Consider the following 20,774-nt stretch of genomic DNA (forward strand, 5'->3'; position numbering starts at 1 on the left):
CAGGCGGACCTAAACGGTCCGATCGTGTGAAAGGGGCCTTAGGCTTGCAGTTAAAGAGCTGTAGGAAGTGTCAATGGACTACAAGTGCAGTGTTTGGTCCCCTGCTGATTTTGTACGTTTGCCCACTGACAAAGAAATTATAAGTCTATAATTTTAATGGTAGTTTTATTTTAACAGTAAGAGACAGAATAACAACAAAAGTATCCAGAAAAACGCATTTCTAAAAAGTTATAAATTGATTTGCATTTTAATGAGTTTAATAAGTATTTACACTCTTCGCAAAACATGACTTAGTACTTGGTGGCAAACCCTTGTTGGCAATCACTGAGTTCAGACGTTTCTTGTAGTTGGCCACCAGGTTTGCATACATCTCAGGAAGGATTTTTTCCCACTCCTTTTTGCAGATCCTCTCCAAGTCATTAAGGTTTCGAGGCTGACGTTTGGTAACTCGAATCTTCAGCTCCCTCCACATATTTTCAATGAGATTAATGGAGAAGTCCAGCCTAAGCACGTTAGGCTGGGCTTCTCCTATGGGTCACAGGATTGCAATTTGTTTTGCACTCCTGTGACCTGTTTTCAGTAGAGAGCAGACAGTCCAGGCACCGCGTCATCGCGACAAAGTCTGGATCCGCCAGGTGCCTGGACTGATGCCCATCTCAGGCTCTCAGTTAGACGCTTAGAGCCTGTGATGGCCGCTTCCCGCTCCTCCACAGCTTAGCGCTTCAGTGAGCATGGAGGAGCAGAGTGGAGAGCTGCTGATTAACAGCTCTCTGTTCGGGGAGCTGTGAGAACCGAGCCATCGGCGATGTTCGATCGCTCGGTTCTCAGTGCAGAGGCGTCGGGGGACAGATGCAGCATCTGACCCATGCTGCATCCACCTAGGTAAGTTTAATGGAAGAAAAACCCCCAAACCCATACAGCTCTTTTAAGGTCTGCAGACTGGCTAGGCCACTTCAAGGCCTTTAAAGTTCTTCTTCTTGAGCCACTCCTTTTTTGCCTTGGCCATGTGTTTTGGGTCATTGTCATGCTGGAATACCCATCCGCGACCCATTTTCAATGCCCTGGCTGAGGGAAGGAGGTTCTTAACCCAAGAGTTGATGGTACATGGCCCTGTCCATCGTTCCTTTGATATGGTGAAGTTGACCTGTCCCCTTAGCAGAAAAACACCTCCAAAGCGGGTCTTTGGTCTTGGCCATGGTGGAGCGATTGGAATTTGATTGATTGATTGCTTGATTGGTGTCTTTTATACAGGTAACAAGCTGAGATTAGGAGCACTCCCTTTAAAAGAATCTTGCTGATTGATAGGAGATACTTATTCTACTCATTAAAATGCAAATCAATTTGTAACTTTTTTGAAATGTGTTTTTCTGAAAATTTTTGTTGCTATTCTGTCTTTCACTGTTAAAATAAACCTACCATTAAAATGATAGACTGATCATTTCTTTGTCAGCGGGCAAACGTACAAAATCAGCAAAGGGGATTAAATAGTTTTTTCCCCTCGCTGTATATTCCACTAAGAACTACAAACTCATTTGACGCCAATTTTAAAAGTGGGGAGAAGACACTTACACTGCAAGGATAGAGTGATATTTTTTTGCAGGTTTACAAAACGGTCATACTGCAGCTGGATAATAGTTTTCCCTTAAAGGAGGGTTGCTCAAACTTTTGAACAGCAAAGGCCACTTTAGTGATTTGGTAACTGGTTGCGGGCTACATTGAACAATGGGGTTTTACTACCCCCATAATATAACTTTTTAAGTTGATGCAACAGCTTATTTGTTACCCTCACCGTTAGTTCTGCCTTATGTGAACCACATTTCTTAGCAAAGTCATGCTATATTGCAGGGGTTTATTCAGAACTATTGAGTAAAAGATATGTGTATATACACTTCCCCCAACAGAAAATGTTTTCACAGTCTTGGTATTCTGGATTGCATTAAAGTAAAACATTATGTGTCTAAATCTATAAAACAAAGTATAAACGTATTTCTGACATCAGTACTGTGGAATGTCTGTAAAGGGCCTTCTGGGTCACCTCAGAAAACAGAATAAAAGTATTTAAGTTTAGCTGCACTTTTTGTAATCTAGCCCCTTCTCTTGGCAGCTGGCCTATGTTTCATTGTGAATATGCATATGTGGTCTGTACTTCCATATGGGTTAGATTATTTAAAGTATACACATAGAATAAAAAATGTACAGTAACCTCTTATGCAGGGACCCTGTTAGAAATCCCAGGGCCCTGTACAGCCCACCTAAAGGGGCCTCCCCCCTCCAAAAAATATCAAAAGAATATTTTTGTTAAAAATACAGTAAAATCATTATTAGTGGTGACAAGCACAAGATAACTTACAAAATTACTGCTAAATCTAAAAGATAAAACTGTATTGAGGTAATAAAAAAAGCTGTGTGTGTGAATGAGGTCTCGGGGCTCATTCACATTGGCGCTGTGTCCTGTACAATGTGAATCAGTGTTTTTTTTAATGAGGCTGTAGCTGTGTGCAGGCAGCCTATGTTACACCATGGAGAAGCTGCAGCTGTACAAACACAGCCACAGGTCCCAATTTGACAGGCATGTGGATGCAGGTGTATGGCCCCGAACAGAAACCGCATGCATTCGGAGCCACTCTCCCACACCTATCATAATCAGAACCTGCAGCTTGTCTGTCACCATAAGAAACAAATCGCTAATTTATGTCGCATGGGCCAGAGAACCAGTGTGAATAAGCCCTTAATGACATATTTTTTAATTTTGTTATTTTTTTTAAATATTTTTTGTCATTGTCTTGTGTATCAAAAATCAGTGTTCAGGATCCCTTAAATAAGAATAAGCACCCCTTGTATTGGCCCTAATACATTTCATTTCTGAAAGCTGTATTTTGTTAACTGTTGGTTAATGTGCATTTGGGCTTTTGCAGTAAAGCAGTTCAAAGTGCAGTAACCCATAGTCACCTCATAGATATCTCATCTTGAAGTGTTACTAAACCTAGGACCCTGCATTCACTATATCTGGTTTCCCACAGTACACAGAACATGGAAATGCAATTATATTAGTAAACATAAACTGCTAAATACCTTTTCTCATCAGCAGTATATAGCAGTTTTGTGACTTCTATCAGTTTCTGATTTAAGCTTGTAGGAGGAGGAGTTTTAATTCTCCTGTGACTGTCTTATGAGGCTGCAGGACCCCCACCCTCTGTCTGGACACTGCTGATTAGCCCTGTGCTGATCACATGCACTCTAAGGAAAAAAAAAAACTCTCTAGCAATGCACACCAAACTGAGCATGTGCAGAGTGACTCCAAAGGCTCTGTCTTATCAGGAGATAGATTGTGGACAGTGTAAGAAGGGGAGGATCAGAAAAGACCGGATCAAACTGCCTTTTTATCCTTTGTGGAGGATTAACCCCTTAGGTTCCACAGTGAGTATAACAAGCATTCTTGACTGCATATGCAAACTGATTTTACTGTTGTGGGTTTAGTAACACTTTAACTGAAGTGACCAAAATGAAATTTGATTGGTTTCTGTTGGGGTTCTGCATGTTGTCTTTATCACTTCTGAATAAACCCTAATTATTTTTTTCTTTATCCAAAGTGAGTGACATAAATTTGTTTTCCATGTCCTTTCAACAAACCTTTAGAAGACTGAGGCATATGGAAAGCATTCTTTTTCTCCTGTGCTCTGCTAATGTGATAAACAGTTCTATTTCTGTAACTCTGTCACCTAGGAAATAAGTATCATTTGCAATGGAATCCGTTGGGATTATGCAGGTGTCCTCAGAAAAGACCTGTTAGATGCCTAGCTAGTTTACACTCTTGCTGTAAGTGTAGAATTTAGTGATTGCAATCAAACCCCTCACTGAGCTAGGCATGGCTAAGCATAACAATGGACATTGCAGTCTTTGCCAAATAAATTAGAAACATTATTTTCCCCTTTGTCTTTTTTTTTTTAAACAAACCAGGGCAGCAAAAGCTTCAGCCATCCCTGTGATCTCTAAAGGCAGAGAATCATTTCCCTCCCTTCCTTCCAGGCATAGCTGTTTTCTTGAAGTTCCTTGGGAATTTCTTTTACACTATTCTCCCTCCTCCAGACCTTGCACGGTGTCTCACAAAAACATCTTGGGCTTTAACTTTACAGCAGCATTTCACTCTTCAGAGACTTAAACAGGACCATCTGTCTGTTTCAGGAAAGAACATGCTCGTGTCGTAATGTTTGGCCAGGTTATTGATCTGATTTTGTGAATTGGCGTCAGATGGCACAGTCCATGACCTCTAGTGATAGGAGGTGAACGGTGGCTTGTGCGGTTGTGGAAGATCTGTGAGATATTAGGTTACTTTCTGAATGATTTTCCTGTATCCACAGTGGGTGCCGGCCCTTTGTAAGATATTTCTGATTTGGAAACCAAAGAGGGTCACCTTGTACCCGAAGAGTATGCTAAGTACACAAAGAAGGAAGAAATGTTCAGCCATTTAACTTAAACGGAAAATGGATTAGTGATGCCAGTATTGGAAGTTCAGCATAATCATTTTTTTTTTTTAGTTCTTTTTCATTTTTGCTGTTGGAAAGAAAACAGAATACCTTGTTTCATTCAGTTGGAATGTTAAAGCATCCTCGTGGTTTACGCTAGACGAATTGACTTTTGATATTTCATTGGAACTGGTCATTTTAAAGCCCTTTTCTTTTGTTTGCATCGTGGAGTTCATAGATTCTTCCAAAAGCAGTTTATACTAGAATGACAGTGTAATCCCAGAAACACTTATGTCGTTGCACAGATTAAGAGAAAGACACGAGGGTCATGGTAGTAGATCATCGCCCAGAGTCACTCAAGTCCTTCACAATGCGTTGTCTTCTATGCGCCGCTCACTGCCCAGGAGGGGCTGGAGGAAAAGCTCTCATCAAGCATGTTCTGGTAAGGTACCTCTTCTGGTAGATATTCATGGCTATTCAACTGTTTCTTGCATACCTCATTTGTTCTTGGCTAATTTATTACATAATTTAATCTAAAATCTATGTTGCAGATTCCTGAAAGATTGCATTTTGACAAGTTACAATGGTATATTGATTGAGAAATAATGAATAAGCCCTATTATATGAAGTAGGAAAAATAGGGTGGCGATAGATGGAGTTTTATCTGGCGATTCCTGCCAGGTCCACAAGTTGTCAGAGTACCAGGATCAGCCTCCATTGTTGCCCAATGGTGATAGTAGATCACACCCAGTATTTTCCTACTTTATTGTTCTAAATGGAAAGATCAGACCCACTTGCTGGGATATATTTAAGTTAACTAGCTGATTTTTGTATGATGAACGCCACTGATCAGTTCCCCAAGAGATTAGAAAAGTTCAGAGTTGGTTGCATACTTACTATTATCAGGCCCTTTATGGTCATTTAATTTTTTGTAAAAAGTTTTCTAAGTTAACACAGAAGGAAACTCACACAGAGTGTTTGTACCTGTAAGCATAATGACAGTTTAGTTTAAACATTTTTGAGGATTGTTCAGAATTGCAGAGTAGATGCAAGACTGTACAGTGCTTTGCAAAAGTTTTCACCCCCTTGGCATTTTTTGTGTTTTGTTGCCTCACAACCTGGAATTAACATGGAATGTTTGAGGACTTGCATCATTTAATTTACAGAACATGCCCACAACTTTGAAGATTTTTTTTTTTTTTTTATTTATTGTGAAGCAAACAATAAAGTAAATGTGCATAACTATTCACCCCCCTAAAGTCAATACTTTGTAGAGCCACCTTTTGTGGCTATCACAGCTCCAAGTCACTTTGGATAAGTCTCTATGAGCTTGCCACATGTTACCATTGGGATTTTTGCCCATTCCTCCTTGCAAAACTGCTCCAGCTCCTTCAAGTTGGATGGTTTGCGCTTGTGAACAGCAATCTTTAAGTCTGACCACAGATTTTCTATTGGATTGAGGTCTGGGCTTTGACTAGGCCATTCCAACACATTTACATGTTTCCCCTTAAACCACTCAAGTGTTGCTTTAGAAATGTGTTTGGGGTCATTGTTCTGCTGGAAGGTGAACCTCCATCCTAGCCTCAAATGGCAGTTGAATCTCTGTTCCTCCAAACGTAAAGAGTGTCCCCTTGTCCTTTGTAATGATTTGAAAGTCAATAACGCTACACCAAGTTCACCATATGGACCACCTCTATATTTATACATAATTTCACATCCACTACTAAGTTGCACCAGTATTTTGTGTATATTGTGGTAGTGGTAACGCTATTCCAAACCATGGCATGGCAATGCTGTTAACACCCCCCCCCGCCTTATCTCTCCCATAATCAGTGATCAGTGGCAGTGCTGTTAACTGCTCTCCCTACATTGGTGATCAGTGGCAACCCACTGAGTGTTTATTTACCAGAGCATCCACTCCTTTTCGCTCCTTGATGACGTTGAGTCAGGACTACTGTCAGGATCACTTTGCCTAGTGATCAGCAATGGCTTTAATTCAACCCCTGGTGCAGGAACGCAGACAGCATTCCAGTACTTGGCATCCTGCTACCACCCTTCACACTGCCCAACACGCAAAAGGCCACACAGAGAGTTGACATGCCTCATGTTGGGCATCAGGGTTCTAAACTGCCCAGGCAGCATTTATCTGATGGAATACTTAGTAACAGATCTGAAAATATGCGGAATTGTAGTTGGTTATTGTCCAGTCCTTTCTAAGAATGACTTCCATAACATTATGAAGTGTTTAGTAATGTACTTGAAAAAACGAGAAAGGTATGAATATCACTGTTTCCTTGGAGACTTTAAAGTCATATGGTAAATGTATTACTAGACGATACCAGCATTTTTTTGTCACTACTTCATCACCCTGAATGACCTTAGACAAACAACTTGCGGATCGGAATAGCATTGATTAAATCAATTTGAATTTTATTTTATTTAAAATCAAGAATAGTAAAAAGTAAAGGGTATAAACAGTGGCTTAGCATGGGTTGTCAGCATCCGGGGCAAGGCAAGTAATTTGCGCCCCCTAACCTGCGAACTTTTAGCACTCCCCGAGTTCCTTCAAATACAATAGTACTGACCAACCTGATTCCAACACAGAGCTACCTGATTCGTATACTGACCACTACACTAACCTACTTGATTTCAACACTGACCAACCTGATTCTTTTACTGACCATTACACACTACACAGACCACTATACTATACTGTCCACTACACTGAGAACTACACTGACTACTATACTGATCACTACACTACATTAACCACTATACTGACCACTACACTACACTGACCAACTATACTGACCACTACACTACACTGACCACTATACTGACCACTACACTACATTGACCACTACACTACACTGACCACTATACTACACTTACCACTATACTGACCACTACACTATCCACTATACTGTCCACTACACTGACCACTACACTGACCACTATACTGTCCACTACACTATCCACTATACTGTCCACTACACTACACTGACCACTATACTGTCCACTACACTGACCACTATACTGTCCACTACACTACACTGAGAACTACACTGACCACTATACTGTCCACAACACTACACTAACCACTATACTATACTGTCCACTACACTGAGAACTGTACTGACCACTATACACTTTCCACTACACTGACCACTATACTGTCCACTACACTACACTGACCACTATACTATACTGTCCACTACACTGAGAACTATACTGACCATTACACTGTCCACTACACTGACCACTATACTATACTGACCACTATACTATACTGTCCACTATTGTGACAACTATACTGACCACTACACTGTCCACTACACTACACTGTCCACTACACTACACTGACCACTATACTATACTGTCCACTACACTGCACTGACCACTATACTGTCAACTACACTACACTGACCACTATACTGTCCACTACACTACACTGACCACTATACTGTCCACTACACTGACCACTATACTATCCACTACACTACACTGACCACTACACTGACTACTATACTGTACACTACACTGAGAACTACACTGACCACTATATTATACTGTCCACTACACTGACTACTATACTGTCCACAACACTGAAAACAATACTGACCACTATACTATACTGTCCACTACACTGACCACTATACTACACTCACCACTATACTACACTGTCCACTACACTACACTGAGAACTACACTGATCATTATACTGTCCACAACAGTACACTAACCACTATGCTATACTGTACACTACACTGACCACTATACTGTCCACTACACTAACCACTATATTGTCCACTATACTGTCCACTATAGTACACTGACCACTATACTGTCCACTACACTACACTGACCACTCCACTCCACTATATTGACCACTATACTGTCCACTATACTATACTGTACACTATACTATACTGCACTGACCACTATACTATCCACTACACTGACCACTACACTGACTACTACACTGTCCACTACACTACACTGACCACTATACTATACTGTACACTATACTATACTGCACTGACCACTATGCTATCCACCACATTACACTGACCACTACACTGACTACTATACTGTCCACTACACTACACTGACTACTATACTGTCCACTACACTACAGTGACCACTATACTGTCCACTACACTACACTGACCATTATACTGTCCACTACACTGAGAACTACACTGACCAGTGACCACTATACTGTCCACTACACTACACTGACCACTATACTGTCCACTATACTATACTGTCCAGTACACTGACCACTATACTACACTGTCCACTACACTGAGAACTGTACTGACCACTACACTACACTGACCACTATACTGATCTCTATACTGTCTACTACACTACACTGGCCACTATACTGTCCACTACACTACACTGACCACTATACTGTCCACTACACTACACTGACCACTATACTGTCCACTACACTACACTGACCACTACACTGATCCCTATACTATGCTGACCACTATACTGTCCTGCCTACAGTAACTCTCCCTCTCTGCCCTGCCTCACCCCAGTCCATGTTCATCTTCACCTTCCTGTCCTGCATGATTGTCCCGGACTTTGGAGGATAGGAGGAGAAGACCGGCCACGGCGGCTTTTCATTACTTGTCTGCCCCGCGCTCTGGCCGCCATGTTCAGTGTCTGGAGGCCTGTGATTGGGCGTATGGGGGTCATGTGCGGAGGCGGGACTTCAGGAGCAACCGCGATCGTGGACAGGCAATCACAGACACTGAACATGGCGGCCGGAATGCGGGGGACACAGGAAATAAAATTAGGAGGAGGCAGCCAGTAGTGACGCACACTGGCGCAAAATGTTTTCCCCCCTCTTCACCCTCCACGCTACGCCACTGGGTATAAATGTATCCATTTCCCTGGGAGCTGGCAGATATCTGGGTGCCCTTTATTATTAAGGGATTCCAGTTTCCCCCATAATTTTCCCACCTCCACCTTGTGGCATCATTGGTGGGGAAGGTATGCTTGTCCCTCAAGACTGGAACAAGGGTGCTTTGCAAAGGAGGGGGGCACCCTTACCTTCTTGCAAGGTACCCCCAGCAATGTAGAAAGGCATGTGGCCTAGTCTGGCATAGGTGGGCATAAGCTCTTGAATGCCTGCATAAGGGTCTAACAAAATTTTAAGGAGAACCACACAGAACCACACTAGGTAGTTTGCATATGTAAGTGAAGCTAATAGTGAAAATGAAATGCCACGGTCTATGTATGAAAAACGGTTTTCTTAACGAAATGTGCAGATTTAAGGCATCCGTGAATATTGTACTGTTCTGTAACCCCACGCGAAGATTTAAGGCATTGCATGTTTTTAATGTTGCCCTTTAAGTTACCTGAAAATAAAAAAACGTTTTTTGCAAGGGTAGATGTTCCTCATGGCAATTCCTGACTCCCCATACATGGTTAACTTTTATTGTAGAAAATGGCCAAAAAAAATAAATAAATGCCAAGATTCACCTCCTATAGAATTCAGTGAGGATCGGTGCCAAGTTCAGGGTTTTCAGGCTTTAATCAGGATTCTTTGAACCCGACTTGAACTGAATCCAGGCAGATTTGTTCATCCCTAGTGAGAAGCAGTGAAAATTGTGATGGCACTGACAATTAAAGAGCTTTAAGTCCATGCATGCTAATTATTGGAGTGTATGTGTCACAAGTATTTATTACCATCCACAGAGATCACAGTACTCTCCCTGACAATACCTTCATCTTCTTTTCTCTCCAGAAGGACAGTGCCATCTTTGTTCAAGTACTGTATAATCCATAGTCCGCATCTTCTTCCTGACCTGAGGTGCTGGCTCATAACAGATGCACTCATGTAATTCCTGCTGCCTGTAGAGTTCTTGGCCTCATGGGTGTAATGTTTGGCACTTTCATGCATCCGGGAGCTGCAGCACCATGTGTAGCCGCCAATGCCAATAGCATAGTTGCCAACATTGCAAAAAAAATTTGTGGGACACTTTTTTGGCTGTAGCCGGAGCCGTATAACATTTAGGGGGCGGGGCATGCATTTGTAGGCGTGGCATAGCCAAAAAAAGAAACCTGCAGCGAAAAATGGGCGTGGTTTACGTTAAACAATGGGCGTGGTTTAAATGGGCGTGGCTCAAATGGGGTGTGGTTAGAGTCTGAGATGAATGAGGGATGGAGAGGGAAAGGGGCAGAGAGGAATGGAGGGACAGCAGGCCCAGATCCTACACAACAATAGAAATATGTGTTAGCGCTTCAATCATCCCGGCACCATGATTGTTATGGTGTCAGGATGATTGAAGTGCATTATTTCTATTATTACATTGTAATATAAAATGAAATCATTCAACTCACCATAATGCTGAATCAGTGGGATCCTTGTCACTAGCCACGTCGCCTGACACCAACAGAGTCCTTCCTTGCATCAGGTGCCCCCAGCAGAGTCCGCCCTTGCATCAGGTGTCCCCAGCAGAGTCCGTCCTTGCATCAGGTGTCCCCAGCAGAGTCCGTCCTTGCATCAGATGCCCCCGGCAGAGTCCCTCCTTGCATCAGATGCCCCCGGCAGAGTCCCTCCTTGCATCAGGTGCCCCCGGCAGAGCCCCTCCTTGCATCAGGTGCCCCCGGCAGAGTCCCTCCTTGCATCAGGTGCCCCCGGCAGAGTCCCTCCTTGCATCAGGTGCCCCCGGCAGTGTCCCTCCTTGCATCAGGTGCCCCCGGCAGAGTCCCTCCTTGCATCAGGTGCTCCCAGCAGAGTCCCTCCTTGCATCAGGTGTCCACAGCAGAGTCCGTCCTTGCATCAGGTGCCCCCGGCAGAATCCCTCCTTGCATCAGATGCCCCCGGCAGAGTCCCTCCTTGCATCAGGTGCCCCCAGCAGAGTCTCTCCTTGCATCAGGTGCCCCCGGCAGAGTCCCTCCTTGCATCAGGTGCCCCCGGCAGAGTCCCTCTTAGCATCAGGTGCCCCCGGCAGAGTCCCTCCTTGCATCAGGTGCCCCCGGCAGAGTCCCTCCTTGCATCAGGTGCCCCCAGCAGAGTCTCTCCTTGCATCAGGTGCCCCCGGCAGAGTCCCTCCTTGCATCAGGTGCCCCCGGCAGAGTCCCTCTTAGCATCAGGTGCCCCCGGCAGAGTCCCTCCTTGCATCAGGTGCCCCCGGCAGAGTCCCTCCTTGCATCAGGTGCCCCCAGCAGTGTCCCTCCTTGCATCAGGTGCCCCCAGCAGAGTCACTCCTTGCATCAGGTGCCACCAGCAGAGTCAGTCTTTACACCAGTGTTCCCAGCCTCAGTCCTTAAATCAGTGTTCCAGGCAGAGCCATAGTTACCCCCCCTGTACATAGTTACCCCCTCCCCCTGTACATAGTTTCCCCTCTCCCCCTAGTTACCCCCCTGTGCATAGTTACCCCCCTGTGCATAGTTACCCCCCCTGTGCATAGTATCCCCCCTGTACATAGTTCCCCACACTGTACATAGTAACCCCTCCTGTACATAGTTAACCCCCTCCTGTAAATAGTTAACCCCCTCCAGTAAATAGTTAACCCCCACTCCTGTATATATTTAACCCTCCCCTCTCCTGTACATAGTTAACCCTCCTGTACATAGTTAACCCTCCCCCCTCCTGTATATAGTTACCCCCCCTCCTGTATATAGTTAACCCTCCCCCTCCTGTATATAGGTAACCCTCCCTCTCCTGTATATAGTTAACCCCCTCCTCCTGTATATAGCTAACCTCTCCCTCCTGTATATAGTTAACCCCCTTCTCCTGTATATAGCTAACCCCCCTCCTCCTGTATATAGCTAACCCCCCTCCTGTATATAGTTACCCCCCCTCCTCCTGTATATAGTTAACCCCCCTCCTGTACATTAACGTTAAATTGCTGCAGAGACAAGAGCCAGTGGCGTCACTACAGCTGGTGTCACCCGGTGCAGAAAAAAATTGGTGCCACCCCCCCTCCACCAACTATGGTCCCCCTTCAGTACAGACCCCCCTCCCTCAGTAAAGACTCCCCCCCACTAAGTACAGACCCCCTCCATCAGTTTAGACCCCCTCAGTGTAGACCCCTCTCCCTCAATACAGACCCCCTCAGTGCGGTCCCCCCATCTATCAGTATAGACCCCCTCAGTGCAGACCCCCCTCCATTAGTGCAGACCCCCCTCCATTAGTGCAGACCCCCCTCCATTAGTGCAGACCCCCCTCTATCAGTGCAGGCCCCCCTCTATCAGTGCAGACCCCCCCTCTATAAGTGCAGACCCCCCTCTATCAGTGCAGACCCCCCCTCTATCAGTGCAGACCCCCCACAGTGCAGACCCCCCTCTATCACTGCAGACCCCCCTCTATCACTGCAGACCTGCAGACCCCCCTCTATCACTGCAGACCCCCCTCTATTAGTGCCGACATCCCTCTATTAGTGCAGACCCCCCCTCTATTAGTGCAGAACCCCCTCAGTGCAGACCCCCCCTCTATTAGTGCAGACCCCCCTCAGTGCAGACCCCCCCTCTATCAGTGCAGAACCCCCCTCTATCAGTGCAGAACCCCCCTCTATCAGTGCAGAACCCCCCTCTATCAGTGCAGAACCCCCCTCTATCAGTGCAGACCCGCCTCTATCAGTGCAGACCCCCCCTCTATTAGCGCAGAACCCCCTCAGTGCAGCCCCCCTCATTAGTGCAGGCCCCCCTCAGTGCAGACCACCCCCTCCATCAGTGCCAGTGCAGACCCTCCCCTTCCATAACGCCCCCCAGCACACGACCAGGGACTCCAGGAGCGACCGGTGTTCTGACGAAAAGTGTCCCCCCCATCGGCTAGCGCCTGCTCCGTACTGCGCAGGCGCCGATAGACACCGGCGCCGTGTGTTCAGTGAAGAGGGGAGGGGCCGATCCGTGCAGCTAAAGAAGCCGATTGATTGGCTGCACGAATCGAGCCCCCTTCCTCTCTCCACTGAACACAAGGGGGAAGATCTAGCGGCGCGCCGGCGGCCATTTTGCTGGAGCCAGCTGCTCCAAAAATTAAAAAACAAGCATTCCCGCTTTTTCCCGATGAAAATCCAATTGGGACGAGGGTCCCAAAATCGGGATTGTCCCGGAAAAATCGGGACTGTTGGCAACTATGCAATAGCTCCTGCATCAGCAGTTACCTACGCATGCCTCCATGACATATTTCCTTGAATGTGGCACTTTTTCCTGTGTGTGGGTCAACACTGATTCAGAAGCCAGATTAGCTTCTTTTGTTTTTTTTCTTCAATTATACTGTTCCTGTATATTTTCCCTTTTCAGGAATTTAATTCACGCAGACTCATTCACCCAAGAGGGGTAGTTCAGCTTTAAGTCCCACCCCCCTCCTCTAACTAATTTGACATGTAATTTGGGGGGAGGGGGTACCTAGTTTTTGACAGTTCTTCTCTCCCTCTCCCTCTTCCCACAGTCTTCTAGGACACATCACAGGTCCCAGAAAACTGCAGGACCATTCACAAAGTGTGATGCATGAATGCGTAGTGAGCAGCTGGCTGTGAAGCCGCATGCTGTCACAACCGGGTGCCCACACTTAAGATGACAGCGCCAGGAACCCGAAGGCTAGTGAAAAAACGCAAAGATGAGGATGGCGCTGGATCCATGAACAGGTAAGTGTATTATTAAAATTTTATTTTTTTGTCACAGAGTGGAGAACCACTTTAAGTTACTAAATATACCACTTAAAACTTTTGTTGATATTCACTCTCCTTGCTCTGGTCATTTGCGTGTCTTTTCTTATTTAATAGTTTCAAGTGTAGTTAATAGTGCAGGATCTATGCTGTAATCGGTTTTCTAGGTCAGGCCTACATTTTATGGTAATTTGCAAATTGCTTAGAATTCATTATGGCATTAACCCTATTTACAGGATAGCAGCTTGACAGACTTTTTCTCAGGACAATTAATGAGCGTGTTTTAAATAGGGATGCACCGAAACCAGGTTTTTATCTGCGGTTATGAGTACCGATACTTTCGGTCAAGTACTCGCCAATACCGAAACCCATATTTTGATTAAACCGATAAATGAATGGGTGCAAATCAAACTGGAAAGAATCGCATGTGGTTTGAACAGGAATGCAGTGCAGTTTCTGTCCGAATCGCATGCAGTTTTCTCCCACCACTCTTGTGTGTGTGAACCCAGTAAAGAAGGCGAAGCACCATCTAGTGCAGCAGTAGGTAGTTTATTAAAATATAACAACTCACAAAATAAATATCTGGTCAAATCCAGAACTTCAGTGTCCTCATCCCAACGGTGATAGCAAACCACGGCCTCTGGAGGTGTTCACAAGGCAGGAAGAGAAGTTTTGGGACTCCTGTGGGTACAAGGCGGATGTGATGTCAGCTTGGGGGTAGACCAACGACATCTCCTCTAGCCCTGTGAGCACCTCCAGTAGCCATGGCTTGCCATCATCGGCATGACGGGGACACTGTAGATATGGATTTGACTAGATATTTACTTTGTGAGTTGTTCTAACATTTTAATAAACTGCCTATTGCTGCACTACATGGTGCTTCACTTTCTTTACTGGGTTCACACACACACAGGAGTGGTGGGGGAAATGGAATACGATTCAGACAGGAATTGCACCGCATTCTTGTTCAAATCGCATGTGATTCTTTGCAGTGCAATTTGCGCCTATTCATTTTGTATTGATGCAAATCACACTTTTGGTTTCGGTATTGGGAGAATTTTCACAGGTACCAGTACTCGTGAGAATACTCGGTATCAGCACCAATACAGGTATCTGTATCAGTGCATCCATAGTTTTAAGTAGGGTTGCCACCTTTTCTTCAAGTCAAACCCAAACACTTTGGCGGCGCACGCCAATTTTTTTTTTATAGTATAAACTATAGATATATTTAGCTATTAAATAACATTTCTAATCATATGAAGTTAATAAGAGTCCCCCTTTACATCAGAGTCCACAGAGTTCCCCTTTTACAACTAAACTCGCAGAGTTCCCTTTCACTGTAAGGGGGGACTCTGCAGACTCTGATGTAAGGGAGAACTCTGGGGCCTATAACATAAGGGATGCTCTGGAAACCCTGATTAAAGGGGGAACACTGAGAACTCTGATGTACGAAGAAGAGTCTGGTGTAAGGGGAACTCTGATGTAAGGGGTGCTCTGAGAACCCTGATGTGCCTTAGTGTACTTAGAGGCAGGAGAGAGAAGGGGGAGACTTCAGTTACAGACAGGGATGGATGGTGAGCTCACTCACCCTTTGGCAGTCAGCACCTCTCATACAGATGTATCTGAGGCTGCTCGACTTCAAAATTTCCAGCCCCAACTTTCCTTTTCTGAGGCACAGTGCCGGGGATTGGAGCGTGGGCAGATAAAGAGGGGTAGGGGGTGGGGGGAAGAGGTGCAGATTGAGCCCTCTCTCCTCTCCCATCTTTGTGTGTTAATTGGGGGGGGGGGGGTTGTTAGTGTTGACTTTGGGCAGTGTGAAAGAGTGTAACAGACACTCTCAGCTTAGACAACTGCAGCGAGGAACCCTGCTGGGAAGCCATAGTCCAGTCTAAATAATGTGTCCGGGTCCTAGACAGTCTGAAACCCCGGACACACGATTCCAAACCTGAACTGTCCGGGTGAATCCTGGACAGGTGGCAACCCTAGTTTTAAGCCTTCTTAAAGTGTAACTAAAGGCAAAACTTTTTTTTTTTTCGTCCTTTTCTTTTTAGTTTTGGATAGAGTGGAGAGGTTTTAGAACATCTGTCAGTTTTTATTGCTGTCTGTACCCACTTTAGGAAGAGTCACCCTCTCTGATTGTCCTGTTTATCCCTTTAATCAAAAATGACCGTAAAAGAGAATCCCAAATTTTTAGTTTACACCATAACAGTAAAAGAGGGGAAATTTTCCAATGGGGACACTAGTTCTGGTGACACCCCAGGATACACTCACTTCGGAGGATTTTCCTCTTACTTCCTGTTTCATCTATGTGAAGGGAAATCTCCCCTATGGGGCACAGATGGCTAAAAATAAAAATGAAAGAGGTTATAAGCCCCCATTACTCTATTCAAAATGAAAACAAAAAAATTGCCTTTAGTTACATTTTAGGCTAGCCATAAAGGGTTAGACTTTTTTTCTTTCACCCTGGGGGCAGAACAAATAAAATCTTCCAAATTCTTCCAGTCACACTATACAGCGTAGATAAACAAAAATCCTGCTGCGCCCTTTCTGACAGCCAGCACCAGCAACTGTCAGAATAGCTGTATCTAAACTTTTCCACCAAAGGGTGTTGAGTGTGATGGGGCGGACAGGGCTACCCACATGAATTTCGTCTAGTAAGTTTATCAGGAACTAGCAGAAATCTCCATAGCGTATGGTCAGCTTTAGGCATACCTGTGTTGCTGCATTGCTCTATACAAGGGTAGGCTCTGCAGTATGTTATGTTTGGTGTAACGTGGGTAATCCGCACTAACCCCAAAAAATGCTGCTAATAAAAAAAATCTATATTTTATGATGGAAACTATATGTGTGACAGTGCTGCAACTAAGGAAAAAACTGGAATATTCAGCTCAGAAACGTGTATAACATAAAATTACATGCGCAACCAAACATGTGCAAACAAATGTGTGCAGGAATAAAAGTATCATCAACATGTGTTAATTAATGAATAGAAAAAACATCCATAATAGATGATATTCAATATAACTCCATTTACTGCCCCGGCCTGAGTGATCCCTCCTTTATGTGCCCATAAGATCTCCATAATAGAGATCCTACAGATCTGGTAAGCGGCCCTCTGGCTTTTCATTATTCCTTGGCTGTCTTGTGGGAGTATACGGTGTAAAGAATCATCTGCCTTTTTACTGAAAGACTCACTCCCAATGGAGTTATATTGAATATCATCTATTATGGATGTTTTTTCTATTCATTAATTAACACATGTTGATGATACTTTTATTTCTGCACACATTTGTTTACACATGTTTGGTTGCGCATCTAATTTTATGTTATACAGTATGTTATGTTTGTCATGTGATGAATTGAAAGGACGCAAAGGAGGAGATTTACTAATGCCTGGTACACACGATGAGATTATCAGACGAATTAAAACTTTTTTTTTTTTTTCGCATGCTAATTTCATATTGAAAGTTAAAAAAATTCTTGTATGACAGAATAAAAATTTGGAAGTGATGTAATGTGGTGTAGTGTATTTTTGAACGACAACTTTACTGATTAAACGAAAATTGTACGATCTGGCATCGTATGAGAGTTTTTTTTGTGCTTGTCCGATCGGATAATATCGGATGAACTGTTGTGATTGGCTCTCGAAAGCTCTGTACTAATGATCAGATTATCGTATGATCGCTTCAAAAGCGGTATTTTCCATATGATTTTCTGATCTTGTATACGGGGCTTTAAAGTGATACTAAAGTCTCATTTTTTTTCTTTAAAAATAACACGTTCTACTTACCTGCTCTGTGCATTGGTTTTCCACAGAGTAGCCCCGATCCTCCTTTTCTCGGGTCCCTCGCCAGCGCTTCCGGACCCTCCCCCCTGCTTGCTATGGGGGCACCCGAGCCGCTGCTCTGTGTTTCCAGTCAGACACAGAGCCTCAGTTCAGCCCCCTTTCTCTCCCCATTGGCTCACTGACATTGATTGACAGCAGTGGGAGCCAATGGCACCGCGCTGCTGTCTCAGCCATTGAGGAGGGCGAGTTCCAGGCAGCCGAGATGCTCCTGCAACATCACTGGATTGAGATGGGAGAATGCATTAAGATAATAAAGCTTCTGACTTTACAACCACTTGAGGCTGGATTCACTCTTGAGAATGAAGCGGCTCACAGCAGGAGTCCGGTGCGTCTCCATTCATCGTTTCAGGTCTGATTTCAGCCCAAATTTTGGGCTGATTTCGGAGCTGAAAGGGACCAAAAGACGCACAGGGCTCCTGTGCAATTCGCCGATGCGGAGATGTGAGAGCCGGTCACAATCTCCTGCTATGCGAATTGAATGCGGAGAAATCTCCGATCCAATTCGCAGTAGTGTTGTACCCAGTCTTAAGTTGGAGAGTGCAAAATCTGGTGCATAGAAGCCAATCAGCTTCCAGGTTTTATTGTCAAAGCTTAATTGAACAAGCTGAAGTTGAAAGCTGATTGGCTACCATGCAGAGCTGCACCAGATTTTGAGTGCTCCAGTTTTAGTAAATCTTCTACAAAGTGCTTGGTTAGTTTCCGGTATGGAAGGCTTTGCTAATGAGGTGAGAGAGAAGCCAATGGAAACTATTTTTTTGACTATGAGTAATAAACCTCATTGTTTGTAATATTTTTGATTAACTTATTCGTCACTCTTTTTGTAAGGAATGTATGAAAAGGTTGAACTGGTGGTTTACTTGCATTCATGTCCTCTTATCAGTGGTGTTCATGACCTTGATATGGAGCATGCTGGGAATTCTAATAGGAGACCAGGCACATGGAATATGCTGTCTCTGTTGTGTTTCGGGTAACTCTAGATGGGAAAAGATGTGATAAAATAATCAGTTGCAGATTTGACAGCTAACCAAGGCTGGTTTGAAGGCTTGTCGAGCAGGTTTTAGACGTGTACTTGTACTGCATGGCTGATAAGCAGGTAACTTTCAGTCTCTGCCACGCTACAGTCCAGCTGCTTCAGTAGCCTTTCTCAGCACACACCTACGGTAGGTAAATAATAGAAGGGTGGGAAAAACTGCTTACAGGATAATTACAGTAAGATGCAAAGTTGCTGGAGCAAGAAGTGCATTTCAGAAGACAGATGGTTTCTACCTGTTCTTGTTTGAAGTACAAAGTTCACATGACAGCCACAATGTGTGTCTTATTGGTATAATAAGCTTTGTGAGGTTGGCTAGGCACAAAATGCAGAGTTTTCTCTCTGATAGCATGTCACGAGATCATGGATCATGTAAAGATTTCCACTGAAGAAATGGAAAGATATCATTGGCTGTCTGAGATGTGCTTGTCTATGGATTTTGCTGTGCAGCGTAAGTACAGAATGCGAAAGCTGGGGAGGTTGACATATCGTATGGCGTTTCACTTTCTGCCTGTTTGCTGTGTAGTTCTTTGGAAATGTGTAGAAATTCACTGCTGATGTCTTGTCTACTAGTGTGTTCATGTAAATTGTTTCTGAACGCTCACTACCTTTTCTGTGCAGTTGGCTATTTGTATGGACTGCATTCTAATGGCTTCAGAGAGGGCCCCATGAACAGTACCCATTTATTGACCACACCAGATCAATGGTGTAACATTAGCAAGTGCAACTCATGAAACTGCTATGGGGCCTGGGAAGGGGGCCCCATTGGGGAGGCTGTTGAGGCAATTTAAACATAGGAAATCTGTGTGCTTGTGAGTACATACAGTATTGTATCAGAGATTGCTTTCTTTTGGACACTGACCTCACACTTCTTTCACATTTACAATCAGGATCAGCTGACATCAAATGCAAAGGAGGAAAGTCAAGAATCATTGTTGCTAGTCACACATCCCCTTTGCAGGTTGTGCAGTAAGATAGAATTTGTTTAGCTGTCTTAGTAGTGCAGATATATATATAATGTGTATGTCCTTTAGAACTTTTGGTCATCCTGGCCAGCACTAAAATTAACCCTGTGTGTCTAATGTCGTCTTCCTCAGGCTGTAAAAAAAAAAAAATCCTAGAGCAAGAAAAGATGGGGAGGCATTTGTAGTCCAATCTGAAGATCAATGTAGCGTGACACGCTGCGCCTCTATAGAGATAGTACAGTAAGTGAGCATTGACAGCCTAGGACAACAAGTGTGTTACTGGCAGGGTGACTAGGTGAAAAAAAAAGCCTGAGAAAGAGAAAGTGAATGCAGCCACCATATTGAAGGACTGCTTATCTGCAGTATGTTGCAGTTTTGTTACCGGGTCCAGACCTGCTTTGTTTTAACTGTATGAATTCATCTTTTTACAATCCTTGTCAACCTCAACACATACTCCAAGGGCTATAACAAAGTTCCTGCAGTCAGTGTGCATTTGTACATGAATGTTTACAACATGCTTTAAACATTTTTGTAGTGTGTTTTATGTGTTTCAGTGCAGTATTATGCTTTTTTTCACACATTTTTATGATGTGTTTCAGTGCAGTTTTATGCCTTTTTTTTTTCACACATTTTTAATATGTGTTCCAGTGCAGTTTTATGCTGTTTTTTCCACACAATTTTATAATGTATTCCAGTTCAGTTTTATGCTATTTTTTTCCATACATTTTTATAATGTGTTCCAGTGTTATTGTGCAAAATAATGCATGCTGCTGTATTTATTTATTTTTTTTCTGAAAACACTGGAACTCAGTTGGAAAACATCGATTTTACTGT

At 44.0% G+C, this 20,774-nt stretch overlaps 1 protein-coding gene across 7 annotated transcripts in view; it reads left to right on the forward strand.

The window, feature by feature from the left end:
* Positions 1-20,774, forward strand: part of MCF2L (MCF.2 cell line derived transforming sequence like) — a 376,112-nt gene that overhangs the window by 130,909 nt on the left and 224,429 nt on the right. The window contains exon 1 of one of the 7 annotated variants that reach the window (XM_073614530.1): positions 4,075-4,905. The exons of 4 other annotated variants lie outside the window; for them this stretch is intronic. In XM_073614530.1, coding sequence (XP_073470631.1) covers positions 4,755-4,905 — 151 coding nt within the window. In that variant the 5' untranslated portion in view covers positions 4,075-4,754. Of the gene's footprint in view, positions 1-4,074; positions 4,906-19,067; positions 19,106-19,172; positions 19,427-20,774 lie in introns of those variants that run through there. 2 more of the 7 variants (XM_073614534.1, XM_073614531.1) reach the window with 2 other exon arrangements.

Source organism: Aquarana catesbeiana, linkage group LG02 (assembly GCF_042186555.1).
Source record: "Aquarana catesbeiana isolate 2022-GZ linkage group LG02, ASM4218655v1, whole genome shotgun sequence".
Taxonomy (NCBI): Eukaryota; Metazoa; Chordata; class Amphibia; order Anura; family Ranidae; genus Aquarana; species Aquarana catesbeiana.